We start from the raw sequence: 27,822 nt of genomic DNA, 5'->3' as shown, positions 1-27,822 counted from the left end.
ACCTTCTGGGTCCATCACAAAGATAAAAGAGATCACCTATAGGGAGTATTTTAACCTCCTAGGAGAGAGGCACTAAACGAACAGAAGCTGTTATTAAAGTAGAGGGTTTGTAGATTGCAGATGAAAGGCAGCAGGTAAATAAACAGCCTGAACATCAGCCTCCCCTGCGAAAGGAACTGGCTATTAGGGCAACAGTGGGAGCTCCACAAAGGGACTACAAGATTTTCCTCCTCTCCTCTGCCCTGCTGGCTATCTCCGCCCTTTGGAGGTACAGCAGCAAGATGGTATGCAGGTGGTCTCCCCATGTAGGGGTGGCTGTAATGAGAGAAACTGCTGTTAATAAGTCCCCAACCTGTGCTAGGGATAGAAGCTAGGGGCTCTTCTGGATTAAATACAGCCTCTCCCTTTCCACAGAGTCCTTTGTAGGGATCAGAAGTGCTAAGAGGCTTTTAAAACTGTTCTGGCTCTAAGCCAGTCCTACCTCAATGATTTCAAGCAGGAACATATTTGTAAAGGAGGATCCTGGCCCTTGCTCTGCAAGCTTGTGTGATTCAGACTCCATTTTCCACCTGCCCCTTGAGCCTTTTCTAAGTACCCCTCCCTTCACCTACCTGTTCAAAGGCTCTGTGACTTGCTAACTGGAGGGAGCAGCCTAATTTGGAAGGAAAAGCAGAAGTGTGTATCAGGGAGAACCATCAGAGGCGGGGTTCAAGTCCCGGGAAGAAGACTGAGGAAGAGTCCTAAGCCCTCCCCAGAGATGCTTTATTACATGGTTTCATCAGTCATCAGTGATGGGTTCCAATGCCCATGCAAGGAGACAGGAACATCTGTGTGGTACACGGCACTGCTCCCCTCTCAGCTCCACAGTCAGATGCGGGCAGGGCGATGAATGGGTGCTTGGCTTCCCTGCTGTTGGGCCGGCTCTGAGATCTCAGCAGACAGAAATGAAAGCAAACAGGGACGCAGGAATGTTCAGGCATCAGTGACCTCCATGTTCTGCAGCCTGCTTTCTAGGGTGACGTCTCTTGCTGCCGCTTTCTTTTTGCTGCCCTCATGTTGCTTCTTCTGCTTCTTGGATGGCTCCTGGTCAATGGGCGCAGGCTTCACAAAGGGGATCAGTTCTTGCAGTCCTGGGAGGGAAGAGTCAACCAAATGACCTATTGTTTCTCAGGGAGTCAAAGCCCTAAGAGCTCTGGGGAGAATTCAACAAGACAATGATCCCTTTGAACAGAGGGGTCCCTTTGATAGGCACCAGTTTCCTTTATTCTTTTCTTCCCTAGTCTGAATCTTAGCAGCATTTCAGTATCATACCTGCACTGGCTACTTTCTCAACCAGGCCCCCTGCCCTGCCCAGCCCGAGAGGGCAGACAAGAGTTTCAGGGGCTGTGTCAGAACAAAAAAACCTGGTATATCCCGAAAGGGGCCTGCGATTTTGAAGAGTGTGAAGACAGAAAAGAGGAGGGTGATGAGATGAGCTGGGAGTTTTACCTGGCGGCATGAACTCCTTCAATTTCTCAGGCACAGTGATGCCCTTCTCTGTCTGGTAGTTCTCCAGGATGGCGCAGATGGTACGGGTAGTGGCGCACATGGTAGCATTGAGCATATGGACAAACTCCACCTGGAAAGACAGGGTCCCAGAGGGGAAGTCGGGCTCAACTCTCAGCTGGTCCTACTGACGGCCAGGAACCATCCATTCAACCAGACTTCCCCAACCACAACTGTCCAAATCGAAATGATGGGTTCGACCCCTTAGCAACTTTTTTCTGAATTTGAATTAGTTGGTATTTATTGCCTGTTAGATAACTGCAGAAAGATCCCTCATGTCTCCATGAGTGACAAGTAGTAGCTTCTGGTATTTTGAGGAGTTGGACCCTTTGAGGGAAGGAAGAAACTACTATTGTGGCCTTTCCTTTTCACCCCTTTCAAGCCCCTGACTTGGAAAAGAGTAGGGCCTGAGAATTGGGTTTGAAGAAAGCAGCTTACAACCCAGACCTTCTTGGGTGAGAAGAGGGAAGCCTCCAACTTGTTCTGTGTAGATAAATGGAGATTATTCTTTCTCTGGAGTTAAGAAAAACAAAGCCAGAAAGAGAAAAGCTAGAATTACCTTATAGAAGAGAGCTAGATTCAGGTTTCTAGCTAAAAGAACTCAGTCCTGACTCAGTACAAGGCATTTTCAGATTCCTTTTTTGGTCTACATTGAGAAGCTCAGATTTTCCCATGATGCTGGGGACCAGTGCACCCCAAAGGCTGAGAAGTAAGATGGACGGGCCGTGTACTGAAGGCTCTGTTTCCCACCTCCCTGGGGGCCATCTACCTTGTCCATCATCTTCTTGGTTTGCCCATATCGGATTCGAAGCCGGCGAGCCTGGTAATCCGTGCAATTAGAACAGGAGACCAACTCACGGAAGGCTCCTGAGCCCGGAAACCAGGCCTCCAGGTCAAGCTTCTTACTGGCAGCATGATTCAAAGAACCTGTAAGGAAAAACCCCTAGAACTCATGAAGGAGGGATGGTATTTCAGAAGGCTAACCTTTAGCAAGCCTGGAGAATTCTTTAATTCATGGCCTGTCTCCAGAGGTGAAATCACATCCAGATATTCTTAACACCAAATACTCCCCAGTGAGAAGAGGGTAATAGTTTAATTAATGTGGGCAATGACTCGACTTGTGATCTGTTTCTCTGTGTGGCAGCTCAGCTGGTGAGGGTGGCGTCTGTGGGATGCAGGAAAGGGAGGCTGGGAAGAGGCTGGGTCCCATACCTGAGACAATATTCACGATGTGGTAAGGAATGCCCAGGGACTGGTAGAACTCCTCCGCGGTCGTAATCATCTCTTCAAACATCTCCCACGACTTGTTGTCATGTGGTGATGAGTACACAAACTGTTCAATCTGCAGAGAGGGACCCAAGGAGATGGTAACAGTGGTATAGGGTGAATAAAGGACTGAAGAGGGAGACATCCTTGCCATGAAGACCCGTTTCCACACCACTGGGAGGCAGACGAGGCTGGGTCCCCAGCAACTGGGACTGGACCACAAAAGCAAATGCTTATGGCGCTAGCTTCCCATATGTGTGCCAGCCCTGTTCTGAGTGCTTTATATATATTGACTGGGATCATCCTCACAACAGGCCACAGTAGGCCTGGCGAGGCAGGCACCGTTACTGTTATCCTCTTCGTACAGAGGCAGAAATGGAGCACTGGGGGCTTATGTATTTTGCCCAATGTTACACAGCTGGTGAGTGGCAAAGCCACAGCCTGGTTTCAGGGTGGATACTCCACGCCACTCCAGCACTCACTTCCCCAGAAACACAGAGGTAAGCAATGAGAGGAAAAGCTGGAGCCAGGATGGGCCTCAGCAACACAGATCCTATCTCTCGTCTAACGCTTCTGGAGAGAGAGAAAGGTCCACTCCTTACCCTGACCCATCTACTCACCTTCTCAAACTGATGGACTCGGAAGATGCCACGGGTGTCACGGCCATGGGAGCCCACCTCCTGACGGAAGCAGGTAGACAGGCCAGCATACTTGATGGGCAGGTCCTCCGGCCGGAGCCACTCATCCCGGTGCAGGGCAGCGATGGGCTGCTCTGAGGTGGCAATCAGGTACTTCTCATCATAGGAGTTGTCATCAGACTTTTCACTGCCTTTGCCAATCACCTGTGGAAGGAAGGAGCTATACCAGTTAAGAGGAAGAGGGGAGGACCTTGGCTAGAATAAGAAACCACAAGAATGATATCAGTGATAGTGCAGGAAAAATTTCCTTTAATCCCTGCCTGGGAGTGGGGAGAGAATACTAAAAAGATAAAGGAAAGGCTCAGTCCACCTTGGGGTCCCGGACAGAGATCAAAGAAATGTAAATTAAGAGGAAAGAATATTTTCCACTTACCTTTTTTTTTTTTTTTGAGACAGAGTCTCACTCTGTTGCCCAGACTGGAGTGCAGTGGCACAATCTCGGCTCACTGCAACCTCCACCTCCCAGGTTCAAGCGATTCTCCTGCCTCAGCCTCCTGAGTAGCTGGGATTACAGGCATGCGCCACCATGCTTTTTTTTTTCCGTATTGTTAGTAGACACTAATTTTTGTATTGTTAGTAGACACAAGGTTTCACCATGTTGGCCAAGCTGATCTGGAACTCCTGACCTCAGGTGACCCACCTACTTCAGCCTCCCAAAGTGCTGGGATTACAGGCGTGAGCCACTGTGCCCAGCTATTTTCCACTTATCTAATAAAGAAAACTCATCTATGATGAATAATGGTCAATGCTGGCAGGTATGCAATAAACCTGTGCTGGTAGCCACATAAATTAATCCTTGCGAGGTGTTTACTAAACACCAATGTAGAGCAAAAAGGGACACCAGTCTCTGCTTTCTTGGTGCGTATAGGTTAGTGGTTATGATCCTTAAAGAATATACTTTGCTGTTCAGCTAAAGAAAATAAAGCAAAAAAAAAAAAAAAGTTCAGACAGGACAAAATTCACTGTAACATTATTTATGTAATATTATACAACCATAAAAATGAAGACCATGCAGTAGCACAGAAAAACACTTTTGATATAATGCTACATAAAAAGGCCACCGGGCACGGTAGCTCATGCTTGAAATCCCAGCACTTTAGGAGGCCTAGGCAGGCAGATCACCTGAGCTCAGGAGTTCAAGACTAGTGTGGCCAACTTGCTGAAACCCCGTCACTACTAAAAATACAAAAATTAGCCAGGTGTGGCCAGGCGCGATGGCTCATGCCTGTAACCCCAGCACTTTGGAGGCCGAGGCGGGTGGTTCACCTGAGGTCAGGAGCTCGAGACCAACCTGGCCAACATGGCGAAACACCGTTTCTACTAAAAATACAAAAAAAAAAAATTAGCGGGCATGGTGGTGGATGCCTGTAGTCCCAGCTACTTAGGAGGGTGAGGCAGGATAATCGCTTGAACTTGGTGGGTGGAGGCTACAGTAAGCCAAGATTACGCTACTTCACTCTAACCTGGGTGAAAGAGTGACACACTGTTTCAAAAAAAAAAAAAAAATCAGCCAGAGATGGTGGCGACGCCTGTAATCCCAGCTACTCAGGAGGCTGAGGCACAAGAATCACTTGAACCCAGGAGGCAGAGGTTGCAGTGAGCCAAGATTGTGCCACTGCACTCCAGCCTGGGCAACAGAGTGAGACTCTGCCTCAAAAAATAAATACATAAATAAAAATAAAAATAAAAAATAATGCTAAGTAAAAAGGCAATTTAGGTACATGGCAATTATAAGTATGTGAAAACAACATATATATGAAAAAAATCCCAAAGTGAATATTTTAAGATGACAATTGTTATATTAGGTCAATGGGAAAGCAGGTAATTCCCTCTGCCATTTCTAAATTTTCTGTTATGTAGCAGTATTTTAATTAAAAAAAAAAAAAAAAAAAAAGGAAGAAAGTTCCTCTGGGTCAGTGTTTAGAGCCTGGAAAACTACCTTGCTACCTGGCAGTAGGAATGTAGCCACTGTGGGGCCATTCACATACAACATAGGAAAGCTCAAGGGCTGTGCAGCCTAATATGGTATAGCCAGCCACATACGACTATTTCAATTAAATTGGGCTGGGCATAGTGGCTCACACCTATAATCCCAACACTTTGGAAGGCTGAGGCGGGTGGATTGCTTGAGCCCAGGAGTTTGAAATCAGTTTGGGCAACATAGTGAGACCCTGTCTCTATAGAGGAAATTAATTAAAAAATAAAAAATAAAAACAAATTAAATTAAATTAAAATGTAGTTCCTCGGTTGCATCAGCCACATTTTCAGTGCTCGAGTCACATGTGGCTCATGGCTGCCATGCTGCATCATGCAGACCCAGAACATTTCCATCAGTGCAGAGAGTTCTATTGGCCAGCGCTATATTCATTCTCCAGAACTGAGGTTTTTATCAGACAAGAAGTACCAGCCAAAATTCTTCACTATTGAAACCTGTGATTCTTCCTGCCTGTGGGTCCAAGAAGCGTCTGGATAAGAGATGGAGAACGCAGGACTCAGGGAGCACCGGCTACCTAACAATTTCCATAATACTCCACATAGGTTTCTCCCTAGTGTTACCTGCAGTGGGTATTTCTAATGTTCTTTAATGATTATCTAATCTTAAGGGTTGAAATTAGAAAAACAAAGAAAAGGTAAAACAGGTTTTAAGCCAGTAAAGGAACACATTCCTCCCTTCGTTAAAAGAAAGCAGAGAGGGAGGAGGTCAAGGTTATACTAATGCTCAGGGTTTAGGGAGAACACTTTGTTTCCCAGTGCGTCTTGAATGAAAACTTAACTTTTACCTCATCAACAGAAACAATGGAAAGATTGTTCTAATTACTGAACTATCTCCCTGTATAAATTAGATGAGTCCAACAGCAGTTGTCTAACTCTACCTCCCCTGTCTGGAGAGGAAATAAGCCAGTAGGAACTAAGTCCCTATTTCTGACAGAAGAGTTGAAAGGGAGGAGCAAACGAATAGTAGACACTGCTGCATTGGACAGCTGTTAGCAGAGACGCTCTAGAAATCTTGAGTGCCGAACACAGAGTGGGGTGCTGTTATTGGTGTTAGAGCCAGTTGATCAGAATGACCTTCTGAACCTTGACGTGAATTGTCTGGCTCTCCCTGACACGGTCCATGGTTGAGAAGGAGCCACAAACTGGAAGCCACCTCCATCCCAAGGCAAGTATGTCTCACCCTGTGGAAGCTTCCAGTCTGGGGTTAGGAGTGGGAGGACACGGGAAGCGGGCTAGGAGATCAGTGCCACTTCTGTAATTTCCTTTTGTCCAAGCACCCAGGAATGGGCTTCTTTTCTAAGCTCATGGTGTTGAAGTGTACTTGATTTAGATTCATCATACAGATTACCCAGGGAAAGGTAAAAGAGGCTCTGCAGCTGCACTGTCTAATATGGTAGTCATTAGCTACGTGTTTAAGTTAAAATTAATTAAAATATAAAATGTGCTTCCTCCGTTGTACCACCCACACTTTAAGTGCTCAAGAGTCACAGATATAGAACGTTTCCATCATCGCAGAAAGTCCTATTGGACAGCACCACTCTGCATCACTGAAGTTAAGCTACATAACTTAAGTCATTCTGCCACCTGACTCAGGCTACTCACCTTATAAAGTTCTTCATCAAACTGGCTGAGCTGTGCCACCTCCTGCATGACCTCCTTCCTCATGAAAAAGGGGGTATAAATGGGAGTGTAGCCCCGACTTCCCAAGGTGCGAAGGGCATACTGGATGAGAGCCTGTTCCAGGAACACCAGGACCCCCTAGAGGAGCAGAGACACAGAACTGTGTGGCTGGGTCTTGTCACTGTCATGCTCAGCTAGCACTGACACCCAAAGGCACCTGGGCCGACAGAACAGGACTACCCAGGGGCACACAGGAGGCCAAAAAAAACCACCACAGATCACAGCAACTGACCTTCTGAACCTTAAGATTCATTCTGAACACTGAAGCCCAGCGAACTATCCAGACACACAGTTAAGAGAATTCTCTTGATGTTCTCAAAGCACTTTGGGCCTACACAAACCACAGTGCTTCTGACAGTGGATTTTGATTCTTTGTTACTTGTCTGACTATCCAATTATACTGAGCTACTTAAAGGCAGAGACTGTTCTGATTCAGTCAGCAAAACATACATTCATTATGGAGGACCACTTAGTGGCTTTTGTTCTATGGAATCCTGATAAGCCCTCTCTTGCTTTAGAAAGAGAATTGCATCTAATTGCCAATACATTTGCAGAAAGGCGAGTACAACTGGTAGATTTGGGGGCCTCTTTAAGTAGGTTATGTCTCTCCGCAAAAAAAAAAAAAAAAAATTGTTTCTTCTTCATAATCCTATCCTCACTGGCTCCCAGCTCTTACCTTCAAGAAGTACCCTCGACTCCCAGCCACCACGGCCCCCTTTTCGCCTTCAAAGCCATCTACCATCACCACCAGGTCCACATGAGAGTACTTCTTCCTGACCGTACAATCACCCCAAATCCTCTCTACTTTGTTGTCCGCATCCTAAGGAAACAGAGCAAGAAAGAAAGATACATGACATGTGATTTTATTTTTTTATTTTTAAATGAAATTACTTATTTATTTATTTATTTATTTACTTTTTTGAGACAGGGTCTTACTACTCTGTCATCCAGGCTGGAGTGCAGTGGCACAATCTTGGCTCACTGCAACCTCAACCTTCCAGGCTCCAGTGATCCTCCCACCTCAGCCTTAGCTGGGACTACAGACAGGTGCCCGACACTATGCTCGGCTAATTTTGTATTTTTTTGTAGAGACTGGGTTGTGTCATGTTGCCCAGGCTGGTCTCCAATTCCTGGGCTCAAGTGATCCTCCTGCCTAGGCCTTCCAAAGTGCTGGGATTACAAACATGAGCCACCATGCCAAGCTTGATATATGATTTATTAATTCTACAACCACCGTCTTTCCAAACTTTATTCCACGAGCAACTTAGCTTTGTGACATCATCATTTAACTTAAACACTACTGTGTCTCATAACTAGAGAAGGCAACTTGCTACTCAATGGAGAAGTAATAACTTACAAAGTTTGAGAAGTAATTCTAGCCATGAAACTGGGAATGATGATTTTCCAAGAGGTCCACGGTATTCTCTTGTTTTTTTTTTTTTTTTTTTTACCCTTTTAAATGACCTCTCAAATCCTGCACAAGGACAACTCTTCCCAGACAATCGACATTGCCTGGAGTGCGGAGGAGAATGTAGATTTTTTTTTTTCCAGGCTCTCATTGGTCCCAGGGCCACATGAGGGCGGACTCAGGGCCCTGACCTCCTGAGTCTGCTCATGGTCTGTGCTCTGCAGCCTCCTGCACACCCCAGCCTGCAGTGAGTTTAATGTTCACCAGGGAATGAATGAAAGAGGCACAGATGGGCCCTGCTCCGGCTGGGGTGTCAGGGAACAAAGGCTGGGCTCCGAGCAGCTTTGTGCAGGGGAAGCTCCCGCTCAGCAGGAAACTTTTATCATGCAGATTTCCCTTCGACCTGCAGCTTCTCAGCGGGGTGTGGGTGAGGGGGTTAGGTTGATTTAGCAGATCCCTCCTACAAGACGCCTGCTACCACGGGCAACTGCAGTGGGGGACAGCAGCCCTATTTAGAAGAGATTTCTGTGCCAGGAGTCTCCTCCTACCTGCTGTCTCTGCTACTTCCCAATCAGACAAGGATCTGACTCCTGCAATTCTCAATTGGTGGACAGAGGGAATATACAAAGAACCTGCTTCTGACAGAGAGTGCCAGTGTTCCACAGATCTCCTCCCGTCCCCGCCCCTGCAGAGACAGCAGCCACCTAAGGCTGCCTCCCACTGGGGCACAGCCACCTACCTCATCGTTACTGATGGGCACAGAAGGGTGCAGAAGGTTCCCAATCTCTCGGAGGTTCTCAAATCGCTCTGCTTCCAGCTTTATCCGCTCCGCGTCACACTTCAGGATGGCTTCGTCAATGAGGAGTCGGACTTTTTTGATTTGTGAGACTTTCAGGTTCTGTAGATGAACAGGCCAGGCCCATTAGCAGGACAGCGAGGCAAGGACAGCACAGGAATAAGATCAGGTTACCCTAACCCTGTTGTGCTCTAAAGAGAGCCCTTGCGATAGCATTTTAAAAACTGGAAACGAAGACTTTTAAGAACTGAGATTGATTTCACACACGGATATACACAGTCTTGCTCTACAAATCCATCGGCATTTTTCCTTGGTGGTGCTTGAGGCAGAGATGGATAGTTCTGGCCACTCCTATTGTTCCCATACATCACAGAAATGTTAGTACTGCCGCTCTTATGCGAACTTTCTCTTAATCTGCAGTTTCTGATTTTCTTGACTGAACCAACTTAGCACTCTATTGATGTGCTGCATTTAACTGTTCTCCAGGAAGATTATAAATTTATTAGGAGTAAGAGATTTGTCTGAAGCATATTTTTGGATTCTGTATTGCAGCTGTTTCAAACTGTGCTCTTACTTCTCTGAGGCGAGTGCTTTAGCAGTAGGGCCAGGCAGGCTCAGGCCCCCAATCCGAGCCCTTCAAGCACAGCAACTTTGCTTTTTTGGTTTATGTTCTTGCTATATGTTAAGGGTTTCAAGAAAGGGTTCAGTGACTAAAAAACTCAAAAATTACTCCTCTTGCCCAGCGCACTAAATACTTACTGTATTACAGTAAGTTGAAGTTTCTTGCCTTTGTGTAACAAAGGGTAGAAAAGGGAGCTATATAAACCAAACACAGTTCCTTTCCTTTTTCTATTCTTCCTACCCTTGACTCTCCCACTCCATCTGTCTCCATCTCCGCTGTCTAATAAATACTCAAATATAGAATATAACAAGAACGGGTGGGGACATTTCCCAGCAGCAGAAATGAAAGGATGTCACAATGCTGTGTGCAGCAGCGTGTGAGCACTTGCTGTCTAGGAATAAAATCAAGACAAAACAGCAGAGATCCTAACTTAGAAAAGGACTCTAACTTACAGCTAAAGCGTCTGCAGTAAGGTCATCGAAATTCAACACGTTCTCTGGGACAGACTCATCATCTTCCACTGGCTCTTTTTTCTATAGGAAGGAAAAAAACCCAACACAAATCAATAAAAGAAAATCTCTGGCATTGTTTTATAAAGTAAACACCAAATTAACATATTATATAAACGAATCGCAGAACTTCCTACATACATTTTTCTAAAAGATACAACATGTAGGAAAAAAATTAGTACACTGGAAGCCAGAAGTCAAAGTGTCAAGCCCCTATGCTGCCACTTAATAGCGTTTTGGTCCTAAAATCAATTAATCTGTCTGGGTCAGAGAATTAACATCCTGAAGAATACGAGAAGAATGTCACTCCCTGTGTGTAGGTCCTCATGGGAATCAGAAGAGAATTGATTTGAAATGCTCATGAGCTACAAGCCCGGGAGAGGCAGCGCAGTGCTCAGGAGCAAGCCCTGGGGCAGACACACCTGCGTGTGGATTCTTTTTTTTTTTTTTTGACGGAGTCTCACTCTGTCGCCCAGGCTGGAGTGCAGTTTCCGTGCTCTCGGCTCACTGCAACCTCCACCTCCCGGTTTCAAGTGATTCTCCTGCCTCAGCCTCCCAAGTAGCTGGGATTACAGTAGTGCGCCACCACGTCTGGCTAATTTTTTTTGTTTTGTTTTGTTTTTGTATTTTTAATAGAGACAGGGTTTCATTATGTTGGACAGGGTGATCTCAAACTCCTGGTCTCAAGTTATCCCCCACCTTGACCTCCCAAAGTACTGGGATTACAGGCATGAGCCACTGCACCCACCCCAAGTGTAGATTCTTATCTACCTGCTAACAACAATCCCAGCATTGAGGCTAAGGGGGAAAGATGGATGGAGCGATGACATATCAGACAGCCAAGGAAAACAAACAAACAAAAAGTCACAGGATCTGGAACTAAGTTTAGAACAATCAATGCAATTTGACATAACGGCAGGGGTGTAACCAGGGCTGGATTTTGTTCTCTCTAGTTTCTCTTCTCATCCTTCTATATGATAATTCTGCTAAATCATCACTTGTAATCCTTGCACAAAACCAGGTGAATTTAAGAAGATCCCTTAAAGAGTTAAATTCTTCTTAAATTAAAAAGAGTTGGCAGGGCACTGTGGCTCATGCCTGTAATCCCAGCACTTTGGGAGGCTGAGGTGAGTGGATCATGAGGTCAGGAGTTCAACACCTGCCTGGCCAAGATGGTGAAACCCCTTCTCTACTAAAAATACAAAATTAGGCAAGCATGGTAGCAGACACCTGTAATCCCAACTACTCGGGAGACTGAGGCAGAAGAATTGCTTGAAATCGGGGGGCAGAGGTTGCAGTGAGCCAAGATCATGCCACTGCACTCCAGCCTGGGTGACAAAGTGAGACTCCATCTCAAAAAAAAAAAAAAAAAAAAGAGTTGGCCAGGTGCAGTGGCTCATGCCTGTAATCCCAGCACTTTGGAAGGCCAAGGTGGGCAGATCACGAGGTCAGGAGATCGAGACCATCCTGGCTAACATGGTGAAATCCCGTCTCTACCAAAAACACACACAAAAAAATTAGCCGGGCATTGTGGCAGGTGCCTGTAGTCCTAGCTACCCAGCAGGAGAATGGAGTGAACCCGGGAGGCGGAGGTAGCAGTGAGTCGAGATCGCACCACTGCACTCCAGCCTGGACGACAGATTGAGACTCCGTCTCAAAAAAAAAAAAAAAAAAAGACTTAAAGAAAGTTAGTCAAGGCCATTATAATATATATGAGACTTCAACAAAACTTGCATAAGAATGTTTAGCATCTGCTTTGTAAGTATAAATAAAACAAAGTATAGCCAGATACAATGGCTTGCAACTGTAATCCCAGCTACATGGTAGGCTGAGGTGGGAGGATCACTTAAGCCCAAGAGTTCAAGACCAGCCTGGGCAGCAGAGTGAGACCCCATATCTAAATATATATATTTTAAATTAGCCAGGCATAGTGGAGTATACCTGTACTCTCAGCTACTTGGGAGGATGAGGCGAGGGGATTGCATGAGCCCAGGAATTAGAGGCTGTGGTGAGCTATGCTTGTGCCACTGTACTGCAGCCTGGGTGACTTCAAAAAATTAGCCAGGCACAGTGACATGTGTCTATAGTCCTAGTTACTTAAGAGGCTGAGGTGGGAGGACCGCTTGAGCCAAGGAGTTGGAGGTTGCAGTGATCTATGATCATGCCACTGCACTCTAGCCTGGGCAACAGAGCAAGACACTGTCTCAAAAAAAGAAGAAAGAAAGAACAAAAGGACTAAATCTCCTAAATGTAAAGCACAGAAATCCTTTAGGTTCATTACACATTCTCATACGATCAAAATTCTAACTATAACTCCACTCACACCCTTCAGTGACTCAGAGAAAAATCATCTTAAAAAGCTAGAAAAATCTGGCCAGGTGCAGTGGCAACATAGGGAGACTCCATCTCTACGAAAAAAAAAAAAAAAAAAAATTAGCCGAGTGTGGTGGCATGCTACTAGGGAGGCTGAGGCAGGAGGACTGCTTGGGCCCAGGAGGTTGAGGCTGCAGTGAGCCATGATTGTGCCACTGCACTCCAGCCTGGGCAACAAAACGAGACTTTGTCTCAAAAAAAAGAAAAAAAGTTGGAAAAATCTGAAACTATCAGAATGAGTCTTGATAAGAACAGACTACAGAGGTAGGGAAAAAATGGACTAAATCTCAAGATTTTTGCAATGGCATCATAGGCAGGGTGATATGTTAGCAAGATAGTTACCAGGCTCCCTTGCTATTTGATAGTCCCCCAGGGCAGCAAATTCAAGTTCAGAGCTCAAAGTTTGACTCTGCAACTAAGTTAGAGTATGATTTTAAGCAAGCTCTTTAATTTCCTAAGCCGATTCCCTTACCCATTAAATAGGGCTGACAAATGTACTATCTGCACTCCAGCTTTGCAGTAAGGATGAAAACCAAAATGAGATGTCTGTGAAAGTATCTGAATGTTTTCGAGTGCTCTACAAATTAAAGCACTATCATTACCATTTCAATGGCAGCGGGAGTGAACACTGCCTGCATGGCTAGCAACAAAATCAGATCTAAGAATGTTATTGTAAATGACAACACTCACAATCCCATCTTCTTGCTACAAAAAACACCCAGCTGGCACTGACTGTACATAGGTCCCAAAGAACACCCAGGGAGGAGTATGCATGGGAATTAACATAAGTATGGGGTCTGTAGCATGCAAATGACTAAGTCCCACAGAAAGAAACTGGATGATTATCAACACCACTTTCCACAGCTAAAAGTGTTACACGCTGAAAGTTTAACAAAATATTGTCAAAGAGAAAGATGCCGACTGTCATGAAGCCAAGTGTAAGGTGCTAGAATCCCAAGGTCATCTTTTTATGCTCTTTACTGGTGTGGTTCCAAAGTTCTATAATGTTTTTTGTTGCTGTTGTTTAGTTTTGAGGTTTAAACTTAAAAAGTATCTAGATTGTAAAGTGCATTTAATTAATTCATTGTTGTTTTTTTTTTTTTGAGACAGGGTTTCACTGGAAACCCAGGCTGGAGTTCAGTAGCGCAATCTTGGCTCACTGCAACTTTTACCTCTTGGCTTCAAGTGATCTCCCACCTCAGCCTCCTGAGTAGCTGGAACTACAGGCGCCGGCCGCCAAGCCTGGCTAATTGTTTTATTTTATTTTTGTAGAGACGGGGTTTCACCATGTTGTGCAGACTGGTCTTAAACTCCTGAGCTCAAGCAATTTGCCCACCTCGGCCTCCCAAAGTGCTGGGACTACAGGCGTGAGCTACTGTACCTAGCTATAATATGTAATGTAATATGATTAAGGGGCTAAACAGGTATTTTTAAAGAAAGGTTAAAAACATGAACTATTCTGGATACCAAAGCAAAAGCTGAGCTGAAACGTGATATTTTTCAGGCATAGGAAGAATTTTTTTTGGATGAAGGCCAGTAACATTACTAGCCATCCATTATAACCCACAATTGCTGAACAACTACATGTTCTTGACACTATGCCAAATTTTCTACATTTAAAAGAAATTTAGTTCTATGCATAACCATTGCTTGGCATTTAAATTTTTAAAAAAAGTTCTAACAATTCCATTCTATAGGTTTAGTATTGTCATTTTATAGATGAGAAAACTGAGGCTCAGACATTAACTTGCCTAAAAGTCACATAACGTAGCAAGATTTGAACTCTGAATCTGCACTGTTTTCATTATGGAGCACAACTACACTGAGATGACAAATCTGAAATCTGCCATTAAAAAAGATGACTGATGGAATTTATATTTCTAATGTAAGAACAGAATAGACAACAAACGGCTAGACAACAAAGAATCTTACCTGAACACGGAAGATGGACTTGTGGTAAAGTATATGAAAGTGCCTCCAAGTTCCTGCCTCCCTATCTTTTCAAAATAATATGTTCCCCTTTGGTAAGAAATTGAACATCTTGTAGACTTAAACACTGAGTTAGAACTTCTGTGAACGTTAGCTAAGAGCAAGATCAAATATCTCCGCTCAGGCTCTCACGGCTGTTTGTTCCTCAGTTCTCTTACCTTCATTTTCTCTCCGATCGTCTTGCTGCATAGGTTCTTCAGCTTGTTCAAGTTGTCTGCCCGAAATCTACCTAGGAATAAAGAATCCAAGAATATACCAAAGAAATGCCCATAATTAAGATACTCCCTTCTCCTGATTTTGACTTAGTACTGATCTCAGGTTAAGGCCTAAATGCCGGCAGAGCTGAAGGATCTGCCTCATGAAGTTTTATAAACTCTTAGAGCTTTATTTATTTATTTATTTATTATTATTTTTTGGAGACGGCGTCTCGCTCTTGTTGCCCAAGCTGGAGTGTAGTGGTGCAATCTTGGCTTACTGCAACTTCCGCCTCCCAAGTTCAAGCGATTCTCCTGCCACAACCTCCCGAGTAGCTGCCCGCCACCACACCTGGCTAATTTTTGTGTTTTTAGAAGAGACGGGGCTTTACCACGTTGGCCAGGCTGGTCTCGAACTCCTGATCTTGGCCTCCCAAAGTGCTGGGATTACAGGCGTGAGCCACTGTGCCCGGCCTAATCTTAGAGCTTTAGAGCCCCAAATGTAGTTGGCATACAATGGTGACTACAATGGTGTCCCCAGCATTCGGTGACAAGGAAAAGACCATTCTGAGGTTAAAATTTAAAAGTATATAACATGTATGACACCACTATAGAGTGACACATCTGGAAAACTTGGAAGACACTCAAGTAACTAACCTGCCCAATGATCTTAAAACTCATTTAAGGAAACTAGGTGCTATGCACAGGACTCTATAAAGAGTGCAGTCATGATTGCTACCTCTCCATGCTAGAAATGGCTAATGTTACCCTTTTACTTTGATACAATGCTCATCTGGCAGCCTTGAGAATAATTTAGTCTCTTATAATTTGGTTTCCTTTGGGGGAAGACAGTGCACTAACTAGTCAACACATTCGCCCAAATTAATATATTGGTATCATGGATCATCAGTCTAACTCTGATTGGTAAAATTTGGACCTCTTGAATCTAAACATTAGGGGCAATATGATAAAATTCAAGCACAAGCTTTCTTGTTGCTGTTGAGACAGGGTCTCACTCTGTCACCCAGGCTGGAGTACAGTGGCACAACCTCAGCTTACTGCAACCTCTGCCTCCTGGACTCAAGTGATCCTCCCACCTCAGCCTCCCAGGCAGCTAGGACTACAGGTGTGCGCCACCACACCTAGCTAATTTTTTTAATTTTTATTTTTGTAGAGATGGAGTTTTGCTGTGTTGCCCAGGCTGGTCGCAAATTCTTGGGCTCAAGCGATCCACCCATTTTGGCTTCCCAAAGTGCTAGAATTACAGGTGTGAACCATGGCATCCAGCCAAACTCAAGCTTTTAAGAGGCAAAATTGATGACTAGAAATGAGATAGCACCTACAGAACCATTCTTTAAGATTTTACCAAGGAGCTTTCCTCTTTGATATCTCTTTAACAAAACTTGATGCAAAATGATATCACTATTTTCTCATTCACTTATTCACATTGATAAAACTATAGAGATGGATAATAGATTAGTGGTTGCTAGGGGTGAAATGGAGGGCAAAGGGAGTAGACTACAAAGAGATAGCAAGAAGGATCTTTGTGGTGATGAAACAGTTCTGTATCTTGAGCATGGCAGTGGTTACGCAAATTTACACATGGTAAGATTGCACACAACTACACACGCACGTGTATAAAACTGACAAAATCTGAATAAGGTTTGTGGATTGTAGCAATGTCAATTTCTTGGTTTTAATATTGTACCAGAGTTATATAAGATGTTATCATTGGGGAAAACAGGATCTTTCTACTATTTTTCCAACTTCCTGTAAATCTATAATCATTCTGAGACTCCTTCCTATTTGCAAGGCACCAGGGTAGGTATTGGGAGCATAAAAGAAAATAAGGCCAGGTGTGGTGACTCATGCCTGTAATTCCAGCACTTTAGGAGGCTGAAGTGGGTGGGTTGCTTGAGTCCAGGAATTCGAACCAGCCTGGGCAACGTGGCAAAACCCTTTCTCTACCAAAAAAAAAAAAAAAAAAAAAACAAAAATTAGCTGAGCATGGTGGTGTGTGCCTGTAGTCCCAACTACTTGGGAGGCTGAGGTGAGAGGATCACTTGATCCCAGGAGGCAGAGGCTGCAGTGAGCCGAGATCGTTCCACTGCACTCCAGCCTGGGTGACAGAACAAGACTCTATCACAAAAGAGAAAAAGAAAAGAAACAAAAAGAAAATAAAACAAAACCGAATATTGTAACAATGCTGAATGTTTCAATCAATGAATATAGTATATCCCTTCATTATTTTTAATTTCTCTCAGCAATGTTTTATAGTTTTCAGTGTATGAGTCTTAAATGTTATTTATTAGCTGTATCTCTATGTACGTGGTGCTTCCAAACTGTTACTTGTATATAGAAGTACCTTTGATTCTGTGTCTTGTATCCAGTGATTTTGTTAGTTATTTAATTTTAATAGTTCAGATTCTGCATACACAATCAAGTGATCTGCAAATAATGACAGTTTCTTCCATTCCAATCTTTTATTTCTGTTTCTTGCTTTATTCATACTGCCTGGGACCTTTGGCATGATGTTGATTAGAAGAGGTGATAACAGACATACTTGTCTTGTTCCTAACCTCAAGGGGAAAGCATTCAACATTTCATCATTAAGAAAAATGTGGCCGGATGCAGTGGCTCACACTTTTAATACCAGCACTTTGGGAGGCCAAGGCGGGCAGATCACAAGATCATGAGATCGAGACCATCCTGGCCAACATGATGAAAACCCCATTTCTACTGAAAATACAAAAATTAGCTGGGCATGGTGGTACGCACCTGTAGTCCCTGCTACTCAGGAGGCTGAGGCAGGAGAATCGCTTGAACCTGGGAGGTGGAGGTTGCAGTGAACTGAGGTCGCACCACTGCATTCCAGCCTGGCAACAGAATGAGATTCTGTCGAAAGGAAAGGAGAGGAAAGGAACAGGACGGGATGGGACGGGACGGGACAGGACAGGACAGGACGGGGGAAGGGAAGGGTGAAAGGAAGGAGGAGGGGAAGGGGGAGTGGAAGGAGGAGGGCGAGGGGGAGGGGAAGGGGAAGGGGAAGGAAGGGGAAGGGAAGGGAGGGGAAGGGGAAGGGGAAGGGGAGGGGAAGGGAAGCATTTTTCTGTAAGTATCTACTATCAGATTAAGGAAGCTCCCTTCTAGTCTCAGTTTATTGCATTTTTAACATGAGCAATTGACTCTCCACATTAAAAAAAATTTTGATCTATCTCACATAACACACCAAAATTAGTATTAAATAAATCTTATACCTAAACGTAAAAGGTAAAGAAATAAAATGTCTACAAAAAAAAAACCAGAGAATCTCTTCTGCAGGTTAAGACATAACATGATTTTCAAAACAGAATACTAATTCTGTGATTTATCTATTGTGTTTTGGAATCACAGAAGAAAAGTCAATAAATTAGACTTCATTAAAATTAGGAACTTCTATTCATCACAAGACTGAAAGAATGAAAAGGCAAGCCACAGAATGGGAGAGGAGATCTGTGGTATCTGTATCTCACAGGTATTCTTCTATCCACTCTATATAAATAATTCCTACAAACCACTAAGAAAAGGACAAATAAAAATTGGTCAAAAGGCTTGAACAGGTACTTCTCAAAATAGGCCATCCAATGCCATCAACTTATGAAAAAGCGCTCAATATCTTTAGTCACCAAAAAAATGCAAATTAAAATAACACTGAGATACCACGATATATCTACCAGAATGGCTAAATTAAAAGGACTGCCAATGTCAAGTATTGGCAAGAATGCCAAGCAACTGGAACTCTTAGATATTGCTGGTGGGAATATCAATCATTACAACCACTTTGGAAAACTACTTGGTATTATCTACTAAATCTAAACATGTGCCCACCCTATGATCCAGCAATTCTACTCCTTGGTACATACCCAACAGAAATGAGTGTTTATGTCTACCAATAGATGCACATAAGAATGTACACATGTTCTTATCACAAAATGTAAGTATTTGAGGTGATGGATATGTTAATTAGCTTGTGTTTATTATTCCACATTGTATTCATAAATCATAACATTACATTGTACCCTATAAATATATACAACTATAATTTGTTAGTTGGCAAACATTTTTTTAGAAAGAGTCTCTAGAAGCTTATTCATAATGCCCTCAACCGGTAACAACCCAGTTTATCTAAACGTCATGAAGTAAATAAGCCAGTAGAATTGATTGGCATATTTACATAATGGAGTATTATACAGCAATGAAAAGAACCAACTACTGCTACATGTTAGTAACATGGATGAATCTTACAGACATAATCTTGAAAGAAAGAAGCCATGCCAGGCCCGGTGGCTCACGCCTGTAATCCCAGCACTTCGGGAGGCCGAGGCAGGTGGATCACAAGGTTAGGAGATCAAGACCATCCTGGCTAACATGGTGAAACCCTGCCTCTACTAAAATACAAAAAAAATTAGCCGGGCGTGGTGGTGGGCACCTGTAGTCCCAGCTACTCGGGAGGCTGAGGCAGGAGAATGGTGTGAGCCTGGAAGGTAGAGGTTGCAGTGAGCCAAGATCGTACCACTGCACTCCAGCCTGGGCGACTAAGCAAGACTCTGTCTCAAAAAAACAAAAGAAGCCATATACAGAAGTATATACTACATAAGTCCATTTATATGAAGTTCAAAACCAGGCAAAGGAATTTATGGTGATAGAGGTAAGAATACTATTATTTTTGGAGGAGGGGCTGACTGGGAGGTGGCGTAAATCTGCTGGTGTGCTGTAAATGTCTTATATTTTGACCTGGGTGTTACATTGGTGTATAGATTTAGAAAACTCATCAACCTGTATACTAAGATTTGTGTACTTTACTGTTTATATGTCAATAAAAGTAAGTTTCCAAAGGGGATATACGGGAATAGTATAAATGCTGTAAGAGAGTTGTAAGATTGGCCGGGCGCGGTGGCTCAAGCCTGTAATCCCAGCACTTTGGGAGGCCGAGGCGGGTGGATCACGAGGTCAGGAGATCGAGACTATCCTGGCTAACATGGTGAAACCCCGTCTCTACTAAAAATACAAAAAAAAAACTAGCCGGGCGTGGTGGCGGGCGCCTGTAGTCTCAGCTACTTGGGAGGCTGAGGCGGGAGAATGGCGTGAACCCGGGGGGCGGAGCTTGCAGTGAGCCGAGATCACGCCACTGCACTCCAGCCTGGGAGCACAGCAAGACTCCGTCTCAAAAAAAAAAAAAAAAAGAGAGTTGTAAGATAATATAAGGAGAGCACTCAACAAATGAGGTGGCACTACGAGAGTAGTTGAGTGGCAAAGAGGGCTGATGGAAGTGGGAGCGGCACACCCTGATAAGAAACGTGCCAGGAAGAAGCAACAGTCACAGAGTGTGAAAGAGTCTAGGAGCAGCAATAACAAGCTAGAGCAAAGAGCGGGAGGTCCTGTGCGGGGAGTGTAGACGGCGAGGCCAGGAAGGCATGGGGGACTTTGTAAAGTGTATTCAGAAATTTGGATTTTTATGTTTTAAGGCTGTACTGTCCAATATAGTAGCTTTCAATACCATGTGACTATTAGCATTTGAAATTTGAAATGAGCACCTGAACAGAGTGGTGTTTTAAGTATAAAACACACTTTGGAGTTTGATAACTTGTACAAAAAAAAAAGTAAAATATCTCAGTAGTTTCAGTAATTTTTTTTTTTTTTTTCAGACAAAGTCTTACTTTGTCCCCCAGGCTGGAGTGCAATGGCGCGATCTCGGCTCACTGCAACCCCTGCCTCCTGAGTTCAAGCAATTTTCCTGCCTCAGCCTCCCGAGTAGCTGGGATTACAGGCACCCGCCACCACGCCTGGATAATTTTTTTTTTTTTTTTTTTTTTTGAGACAGAGTTTTGCTCTGTCACCCAGGCTGGAGTGCCGTGGCATGATCTCAGCTCACTGCAAGCTCTGCCTCCCGGGTTCACGCCATTCTCCTGCCTCAGCCTCCCAAGTAGCTGGGACCACAGGTGCCCGCCACCATGCCTGGCTAATTATTTTTGTATTTTTAGTAGAGATGGGGTTTCACCATGTGGGTCAGGCTCATCTCAAACTCCTGACCTCAGGTGATACACCCGCCTCAGCCTCCCAAAGTGCTGGAATTACAGGCGTGAGCCACTGTGCCAGGCTAGTTTCAGTAATTTAAAAATAATGATTATATGTTGAAAATACAATTTTGGGGCTGGGCGTGGTGGTTCACACCTGTAATCTCAGCAGTGTGGGAGGTCAAAGTGGGAGGATCACTTGAGTCCAGGAATTCAAGACCAGCCTGGGCAACAAAGTGAGACTCTATCTCTACAAAATATTTTAAAATTAGCTGGGCATGGTGGTGCACATATGTGGTCCCAGCTACTTAGGAGGTTGAGGTGGGAGGACCACTTGAGCCCAGGAGGTCCAGGCTGCAGTGAGCTGTGATCATGCCATTGCATTCCAGCCTGGGCAACAGAACAAGACCCTGTCTAAAAATAATAATATATATATATATATATATATATATATAAAACTTTTGGGTATATAAGACTAGGTTAAATAAAATATATTACTAAAATTAATTTCATCTGTTTCTCTTTATATTTTTTAGATTGAATACAAACAAATTAACAATTACAGACTATCACCAACTTATAATGGTTAAACTTTAAGATCAATAGTAATAAATTCCATGAGATATTCAACACTTTATTATAAAATAGGGTTTGTGTAACACGATTTTTTCCCAACTGCAGGTTAATGTCAGTGTTCTGAGCACATTTAAGGTAGGCTTGGCTAAGCTATGATATTCAGTAGGGTATGTGTATTACATGCATTTTTTACTTACAAGATTTTCAACTTATGATGGATTTATTGGGACATAAACCCATCCTAAGTCAAGGAGCATCTGTACACATGAAGCTAACATTCTATTCCTATAGTGCTGCTCTAAAGCATGTCACTGCAAAACTTAAGCCTTCAAGTAAAATGATTAGATTTGCATTTTAGAAAGATTATATGCCCTGGTGAGACTGGGTTAAGATTTAAAGCAGACATAAAGCTATTCCAGCTGCTGGGGCAAACAACGAAAAGGACCTGTTTTAAAACATGTACAGTAAAGGTTATGAGGAAATAACAGCTTTAGGCTGGGCATGGTGACTCATGCCTGTAATCCCAGCAATTTGGGAGGCTGAAGTGGAAGGATCTCTTGAGACCAGGAGTTTGAGGACAGCCTAGACAACATGGCGAAAATTCATCTCCACAAAAAATGCACTCATTAGCCAGGCATGGTGGCACTGTGCCTGTAGTCTCAGCTACTCAGAAGTCTAAGGCAGGAGGATCATCTGAGCCTGGGGAGATTGAGGCTGCAGTGAGCTGTGATCATGCCTGGGTGACACAGTGAGGCCTTGTCTCAAAAAAAAAAAAAAAAAAGGCCGGGCACGGTGGCTCACGCCTGTAATCCCAGCACTTTGGGAGGCCGACGTGGGCGAATCACAAGGTCAGGAGATCGAGACCATCACACAGTGACAGTGAAACCCCATCTCTACTAAAAAATACAAAAAATAAGCCAGGCGCGGTGGCAGGCGCCTGTAGTCCCAGCTCCTCGGGAGGCTGAGGCAGGAGAATGGCGTGAATCCAGGAGGTGGAGCTTGCAGTGAGCCAAGATTGCGCCACTGCACTCCAGCCTGGGCGACAGAGCGAGACTCTGTCTCAAAAAAGAAAAAAAAAAGATAGGAAACAACAACTTCAATTTTCAATTTATAGTAAAAACAACAACAACAAAAACCCAACTAGGATAGAGCTTTTTGAGGGAGGATAAAATTCTTCTGGTTTGCAGCAGACTTCCAGATACATGGAAATCTAGCTGCTTCGGGAGTGGGGCCAAGACAACTATGCCCAAGTGTAGGATCATTATGCTACACTGAATTAAAAAGAAGAAATCACAGTTCAAATCCCTGGAGTTGGAAGAGTTGTAAGTTCCAATGCGGTATTATGACTCCAAGTTATACTGGACTCCTCTGTTCTCCAAGGAACCCTAGTGTACCTTATAAGTCTACAGGAAGACAAACTGGTACAGTTGTAGTAGAGGGCTTGGTGAAGCTTGCTATGTGTCCTCAATTAGGGAGCATGATCTGAGTTCTTAATGTGGCCCTGGTTATAAGCCCTTGTTCCAGCCAATGAGAGAACTCCATCCTCTGATCTGAAGTTTAAGGTGTCAAAAAACCTTGATATGAATCTGTTAGTGTCCACCTTGGGCAGTTGGGAACTTGGGAAAAAACATAAATTCCATTTGGATACAAAGAGAACATTGGAAAGGTTTGTCAAATAGAAAAGAATCAAATTAATAGATGCATTTGGAAATAAACTACTGGCCCAGCATGGTGGCTCACACCTGTAATCCCAGCTCTTTGGGAGGCTGAGGTGGGCGATCACTTGAGGTCAGGAGTTAGAGTCCAGCCTAGCCAACACGGTGAAACCCCATCTCAACTAAAAAAAAATACGAAAATTAGCTGGGTGTGGTGGTGCACACCTGTAGTCCCAGCTACTTGGAGGCTGAGGCATGAGAATCTCTTGAAACCAGGAGATGGAGGTTGCACTGAGCTGAAATGGTGCCACTGCACTCCAATCTGGGCAACAATGACAGACTCCATCTCAAAAACAAAACAAAACAAAACAAAAAAAAGAGAAACGACTTCACATTTGGGATTAAGTTTTTTTAAAAAAGAAAATAAACTACGTAAACTGCTTTTCATAAAGAATGTAAAGTGCCCTGAACACAGAAAATATTCACGCCTCCAACAAACCTTTATCAAGGCCTTACCAAGGACCAGGTACAGTGCCAGGTACTGGGATTTTATGTATAAATGTGTATATGTATATCCTAAGAACTGGGATATACAGATGAATAAAACTCAATCCTTGTCCCTGAAGAACTCACCACCTACCTACTTGTCAGAGAAGGGACAAATCCCTCAGATGTGGGCATTATACCCAAAAGACTAGCTAACACATTCAAAGTCATTTAGCACTGGCTAAGGGCTGGACTGACACAAAAATCTGATACTCCTGACTTCAGATTCAGTAGAACAATGCTCATGCTAGTTTTATCTTAAACAAAAAATGTGGCAAAATCAAATTCCATTGCAACTCGAAACTTTAGGTCAAGTGTGGAATCTCACAATCACACAAACTACTACAATAGAGGGCCTAAGACATACAGAATCAGCACAGAACTCAAGTTAAACAAATACTCTTTTGACATCCAAGATCCTTATAAGGAAGGAGACCACTACTACTCCTGCTGCCCTCCTCCCCCCACCTTGCCTAGTTCCCAAGACAGGAGGAAAGAGAGAAAGAAACAAAAGTAAGATAAATAGCCAGACAACCTTGGCACCACCACCCGGCCCTAGGAGTTAAAAAAAGTAATAATAATAACATCAATCCCTAACCTAAACTACTTATCTGTAAATCCCAGACACTGTATGAAAAAAAAAGCATTGTAAAACTTTTTGTTCTGTTAGTTGATGCATGTAGGCAAGAGTCATGTTTCCCACGCTTGCTCGATTTATCACTACCCTTTCACGTGGACCCCTTAAAGATGTAAGCCTTTGAAAAGGCCAAGTATTTCTTTTTCAGGGAGCTCGGCTCTTAAGACGCGAGTCTGCTGACACTCCCAGCCGAATAAAAAACCTCTTCCTTCTTTAATCCAGTGTCTGAGGAGTTTTGTCTGCGGCTCGTCCTGCTACACTTATAAACGGGAGAAAATCAATTTTCCTAATAGAAATCCATCACACTCTTGGATAGCGGCTGCCTTTGCAGTGTACTGTCATCAACCTAGCTCCCAGATGGTTGCAGACCTATTGCATCAGACAAATCGAATCACATGTACTTGACAGCATCCGCCCAACCAGTGACCACTCCAGTTAATATAGGCAGAGATTTATGGGCAGAGGGTTCTATGATTTTATTCAGCTTCATGAAAGATGCTCGACATGACTCCAAGATCCGGCAGTTCTAGGTTCTAGCAATGTCTTTAAAGGAAAACGTCCACAAATCACAATTAAACAGCCTCAATCATTACAATCTTTTTCTCGCCTCCCCACTCCCCTCACGTCTGATCTACCACGGAAAAGACTTTTCCGATTCTTAAAGTATGCCCATAGGTCGGCGGATGGCATTCCCAAAAGCTTCAGGGTCATTTCTTTTGGCCAAGAGCGGCCTCCAACGCCCCGAAATGCTTCCGATATGGAAGGAATGAATCTACTCTGTTGCAAAAGTGACACCGTTTCCGGAAGGAGCCTTTGATCCTATCAAAACAAAGGAAAACCACTCTGGCCTTGCTGAAGATGAGAAAAAGACTGCGGGCGACCAAAGATTCGTGATAGAAAAGCCGCCTCGGCCCCACAACCTCCCGCCATTGCAGGCTCTGGCAACTCCTGGGGCAGGAAGGTTTGACAGCTCCCGATGGGCGTGCGTACGCACACAGGCAACGAACGGAACTGAGCACGCGTGGAAGGGACCTCGCACCGCCCGGGTGGAGAAGAAAGTGGGACGACCCCGGCTACCAGGCTGTGTTTTCGCGGATGGGGAGAACCTCGGAGCCACCGCACCTTGGGAGGGGGTTTGACGAAGGGTGGAAGCTGTGGCCTCAGGAGCGGTGGCTGGATTTTAGAAAGTTGGGTTTAGGATCAAGGAGGTAACCCGCCCGTGCCGGTACTTACATCGTCGCCACTCGCTGTCTGCCTTCACCAGCTGGTCCACTAGTCCCGGGTCCTTGAAGCGCTTCTCCTGCGTCTCTCGAATGAGGGCGGGGTCCCCTCCTTTATCCACCCGAAACAAATCCAGATCCAGCACCATCTTTCCTCCCGGGCCAACTCTCGCTGCGGGCCAACTCTCACGGAAGCGAGGGTCGCGCCGCAGCACTCAGCCTGTGACCGCGCCACTGCGCCGGCGCGCTGACCCGCCCTTCCTGCGCAGGCGCGGCTGCAGCCCGCCGGCGGCCCCTCTCGACCGGAAGCGGCTTGTTGGAGGCGGGGCCGCGGAGGGAGGGGAGGGGAAAGTGGGTAGGCGTGGGACTATGCGTCTGGTTCCTTTGCCCCGGCTCTGCCCTTCTGCAGGAACTGTGATCGCCCCATAAAAGTGTGAATGCCTCAGTTTCCTCCTCCTGTCTCAGGCTAGGCAGAGAGAGGCCTGTCCCTGCATCCCTAGCTTAGAGGCTGGTGCCGTCACCAGATGTCTGTTTTCCTCTCACTAGGTTGGGTCCTTCTACTGGGCTCTTTCCCCGAACCTCCGCAGTCTTCTCCATCTTGATACAAGAGGATGGCATATGTAGTCCCAGGGCTACCTCAGCTTAAGATTCGTGCTCTGATGCCTTAGAAATGGGTAACTTGGCCGGGCGCGGTGGCTCAAGCCTGTAATCCCTGCACTTTGGGAGGCCGAGACGGGCGGATCACGAGGTCAGGAGATCGAGACCATCCTGGCCAACACAGTGAAACCCCGTCTCTACTAAAAAATACAAAAAACTAGCCGGGCGAGGTGGCGGGCGCCTGTAGTCCCAGCTACTTGGGAGGCTGAGGCAGGAGAATGGCGTGAACCCGGGAGGCGGAGGTTGCAGTGAGCTGAGATCCGGCCACTGCACTCCAGCCTGGGCGACAGAGCGAGACTCTGGCTCAACAACAACAACAACAACAAAAAATGGGATAACTTTCTTAATCTGATTATTGAATAAACCAAATCGTCCCTTTACCAACTCTTAAGAGCACAGCTTTGGGAAAATGCGGTTGTCTTTTAGAGAGAGACAAGAGAAAACTTTTCCAAAGGGACACGGCAGATTTGAACGCAGTATAAGGTATTGAGGTCATGTCTTGGGTCAATTTGAAAGCGTCTTGAAGGACAATTTGTATCAAACTTTGATTTTATAATGTTCAGGCCTTTACAATGAAATATTCTGGTTGCTGATTGAAGCCAAAGTTACCAAAGAATCTCCCTGATAACAAGAGATTATTTGAAGGATTTGGGAACAGGTGATCTGTTACCCCACCCCCGCCCCCAATCCTTCCACTTTGCAGAAACTTTGAAGCCTCACTCCCAATGCCTTCTCAGAGCTAGATGTGCTAAGATCTTCTTGATCTTATACCACCGTCGTGGACTCCTGAGATGAGGGTGTGACATAGCTAACTATCATATTATTTATAATATGAAATATATTTGGCCTCTGTCCCTGATTCCTGATACAACCCTCTAAAACCCTTGAATTTCCTGGGTTATTCATAATGAGTCCCTTTAATAATACCTGAGTTTATAATAAGGAGGTGATTTAGGATAGGGGCCCTAGATAACCTCAGGATGGGGCCAGTCACCAGAGAAACCAAGTGATTGGAGGATTGGAACTTTCATCCCCACCCTTCAACCTCCAGAAAAGGGGGAGGGGAGGGGCTGGACATCAAACTCTATAAACACGCGAACAACAAGATTTGATGAGCTTCAGGGTTGCTGAACATGTGGAGATGCCAGGAGGGTGTATTGCCCAGAGAGGGCATGGAAGCTCTGCACCCCTGACACCTTGCCCTATCCATCTCTTCATCTGGCTGTTCATTTGTACCCTTTGTACTATCCTTTATAATAAACTGGTAAATGTTTCCTGGAGGTCTGCGAGCCTTCTCAGCAAATTAATCAGACCAAAGGAGGGGGTAGTGGGAGCCCCAGTTTATAGCTGCTGAGTAAGAAGTGTAGGTGAAATCTACTACTTGCAGTTGGCATCTGAAGAGG

At 44.6% G+C, this 27,822-nt stretch overlaps 1 protein-coding gene across 4 annotated transcripts; it reads right to left on the bottom strand.

Annotated features, from left to right (window-relative positions):
• Positions 1–702: 702 nt before the first annotated feature.
• On the bottom strand, positions 703–26,025 carry SARS1 (seryl-tRNA synthetase 1). 4 transcript variants are annotated; one of them, XM_031651549.1, is made up of 12 exons: positions 25,776–26,020; positions 15,040–15,110; positions 10,463–10,543; positions 9,332–9,490; positions 7,861–8,004; positions 7,107–7,262; positions 3,432–3,653; positions 2,758–2,887; positions 2,315–2,472; positions 1,984–2,058; positions 1,489–1,618; positions 703–1,130 (listed from the first exon to the last, which is right to left on the bottom strand). In XM_031651549.1, the coding sequence occupies exons 1-12, from the start codon at positions 25,909–25,911 to the stop codon at positions 973–975; spliced, it is 1,620 nt and encodes a 539-aa protein (XP_031507409.1). In that variant the 5' UTR covers positions 25,912–26,020; the 3' UTR covers positions 703–972. The 4 variants fall into 4 exon arrangements, with proteins under 4 accessions (XP_031507409.1, XP_031507416.1, XP_031507412.1 ...); XM_031651556.1 differs by having other exon boundaries at positions 705–1,130; positions 15,040–15,106; positions 25,776–26,015; XM_031651552.1 differs by having other exon boundaries at positions 708–1,130; positions 1,993–2,058; positions 25,776–26,025.
• Positions 26,026–27,822: the final 1,797 nt, after the last annotated feature.

Source organism: Papio anubis, chromosome 1 (genome assembly GCF_008728515.1).
Source record: "Papio anubis isolate 15944 chromosome 1, Panubis1.0, whole genome shotgun sequence".
NCBI lineage: Eukaryota > Metazoa > Chordata > Mammalia > Primates > Cercopithecidae > Papio > Papio anubis.
This window is presented reverse-complemented; position numbering and strand designations above follow the sequence as displayed.

Bases quoted from the DNA above. Each gene is read 5' to 3' on its own strand.
- SARS1 (XM_031651549.1), bottom strand. From the start codon at position 25,911: ATGGTGCTGGATCTGGATTTGTTTCGGGTGGATAAAGGAGGGGACCCC. The intron at 2,473-2,757 runs GTATGGGACCCA...TTTTCCTTACAG, and splicing joins CATCGTGAATATTGTCTCAG to GTTCTTTGAATCATGCTGCC. The intron at 2,059-2,314 runs GTAGATGGCCCC...TCTTAACTCCAG, and splicing joins CCAAGAAGATGATGGACAAG to AGAAAGAATAATCTCCATTT.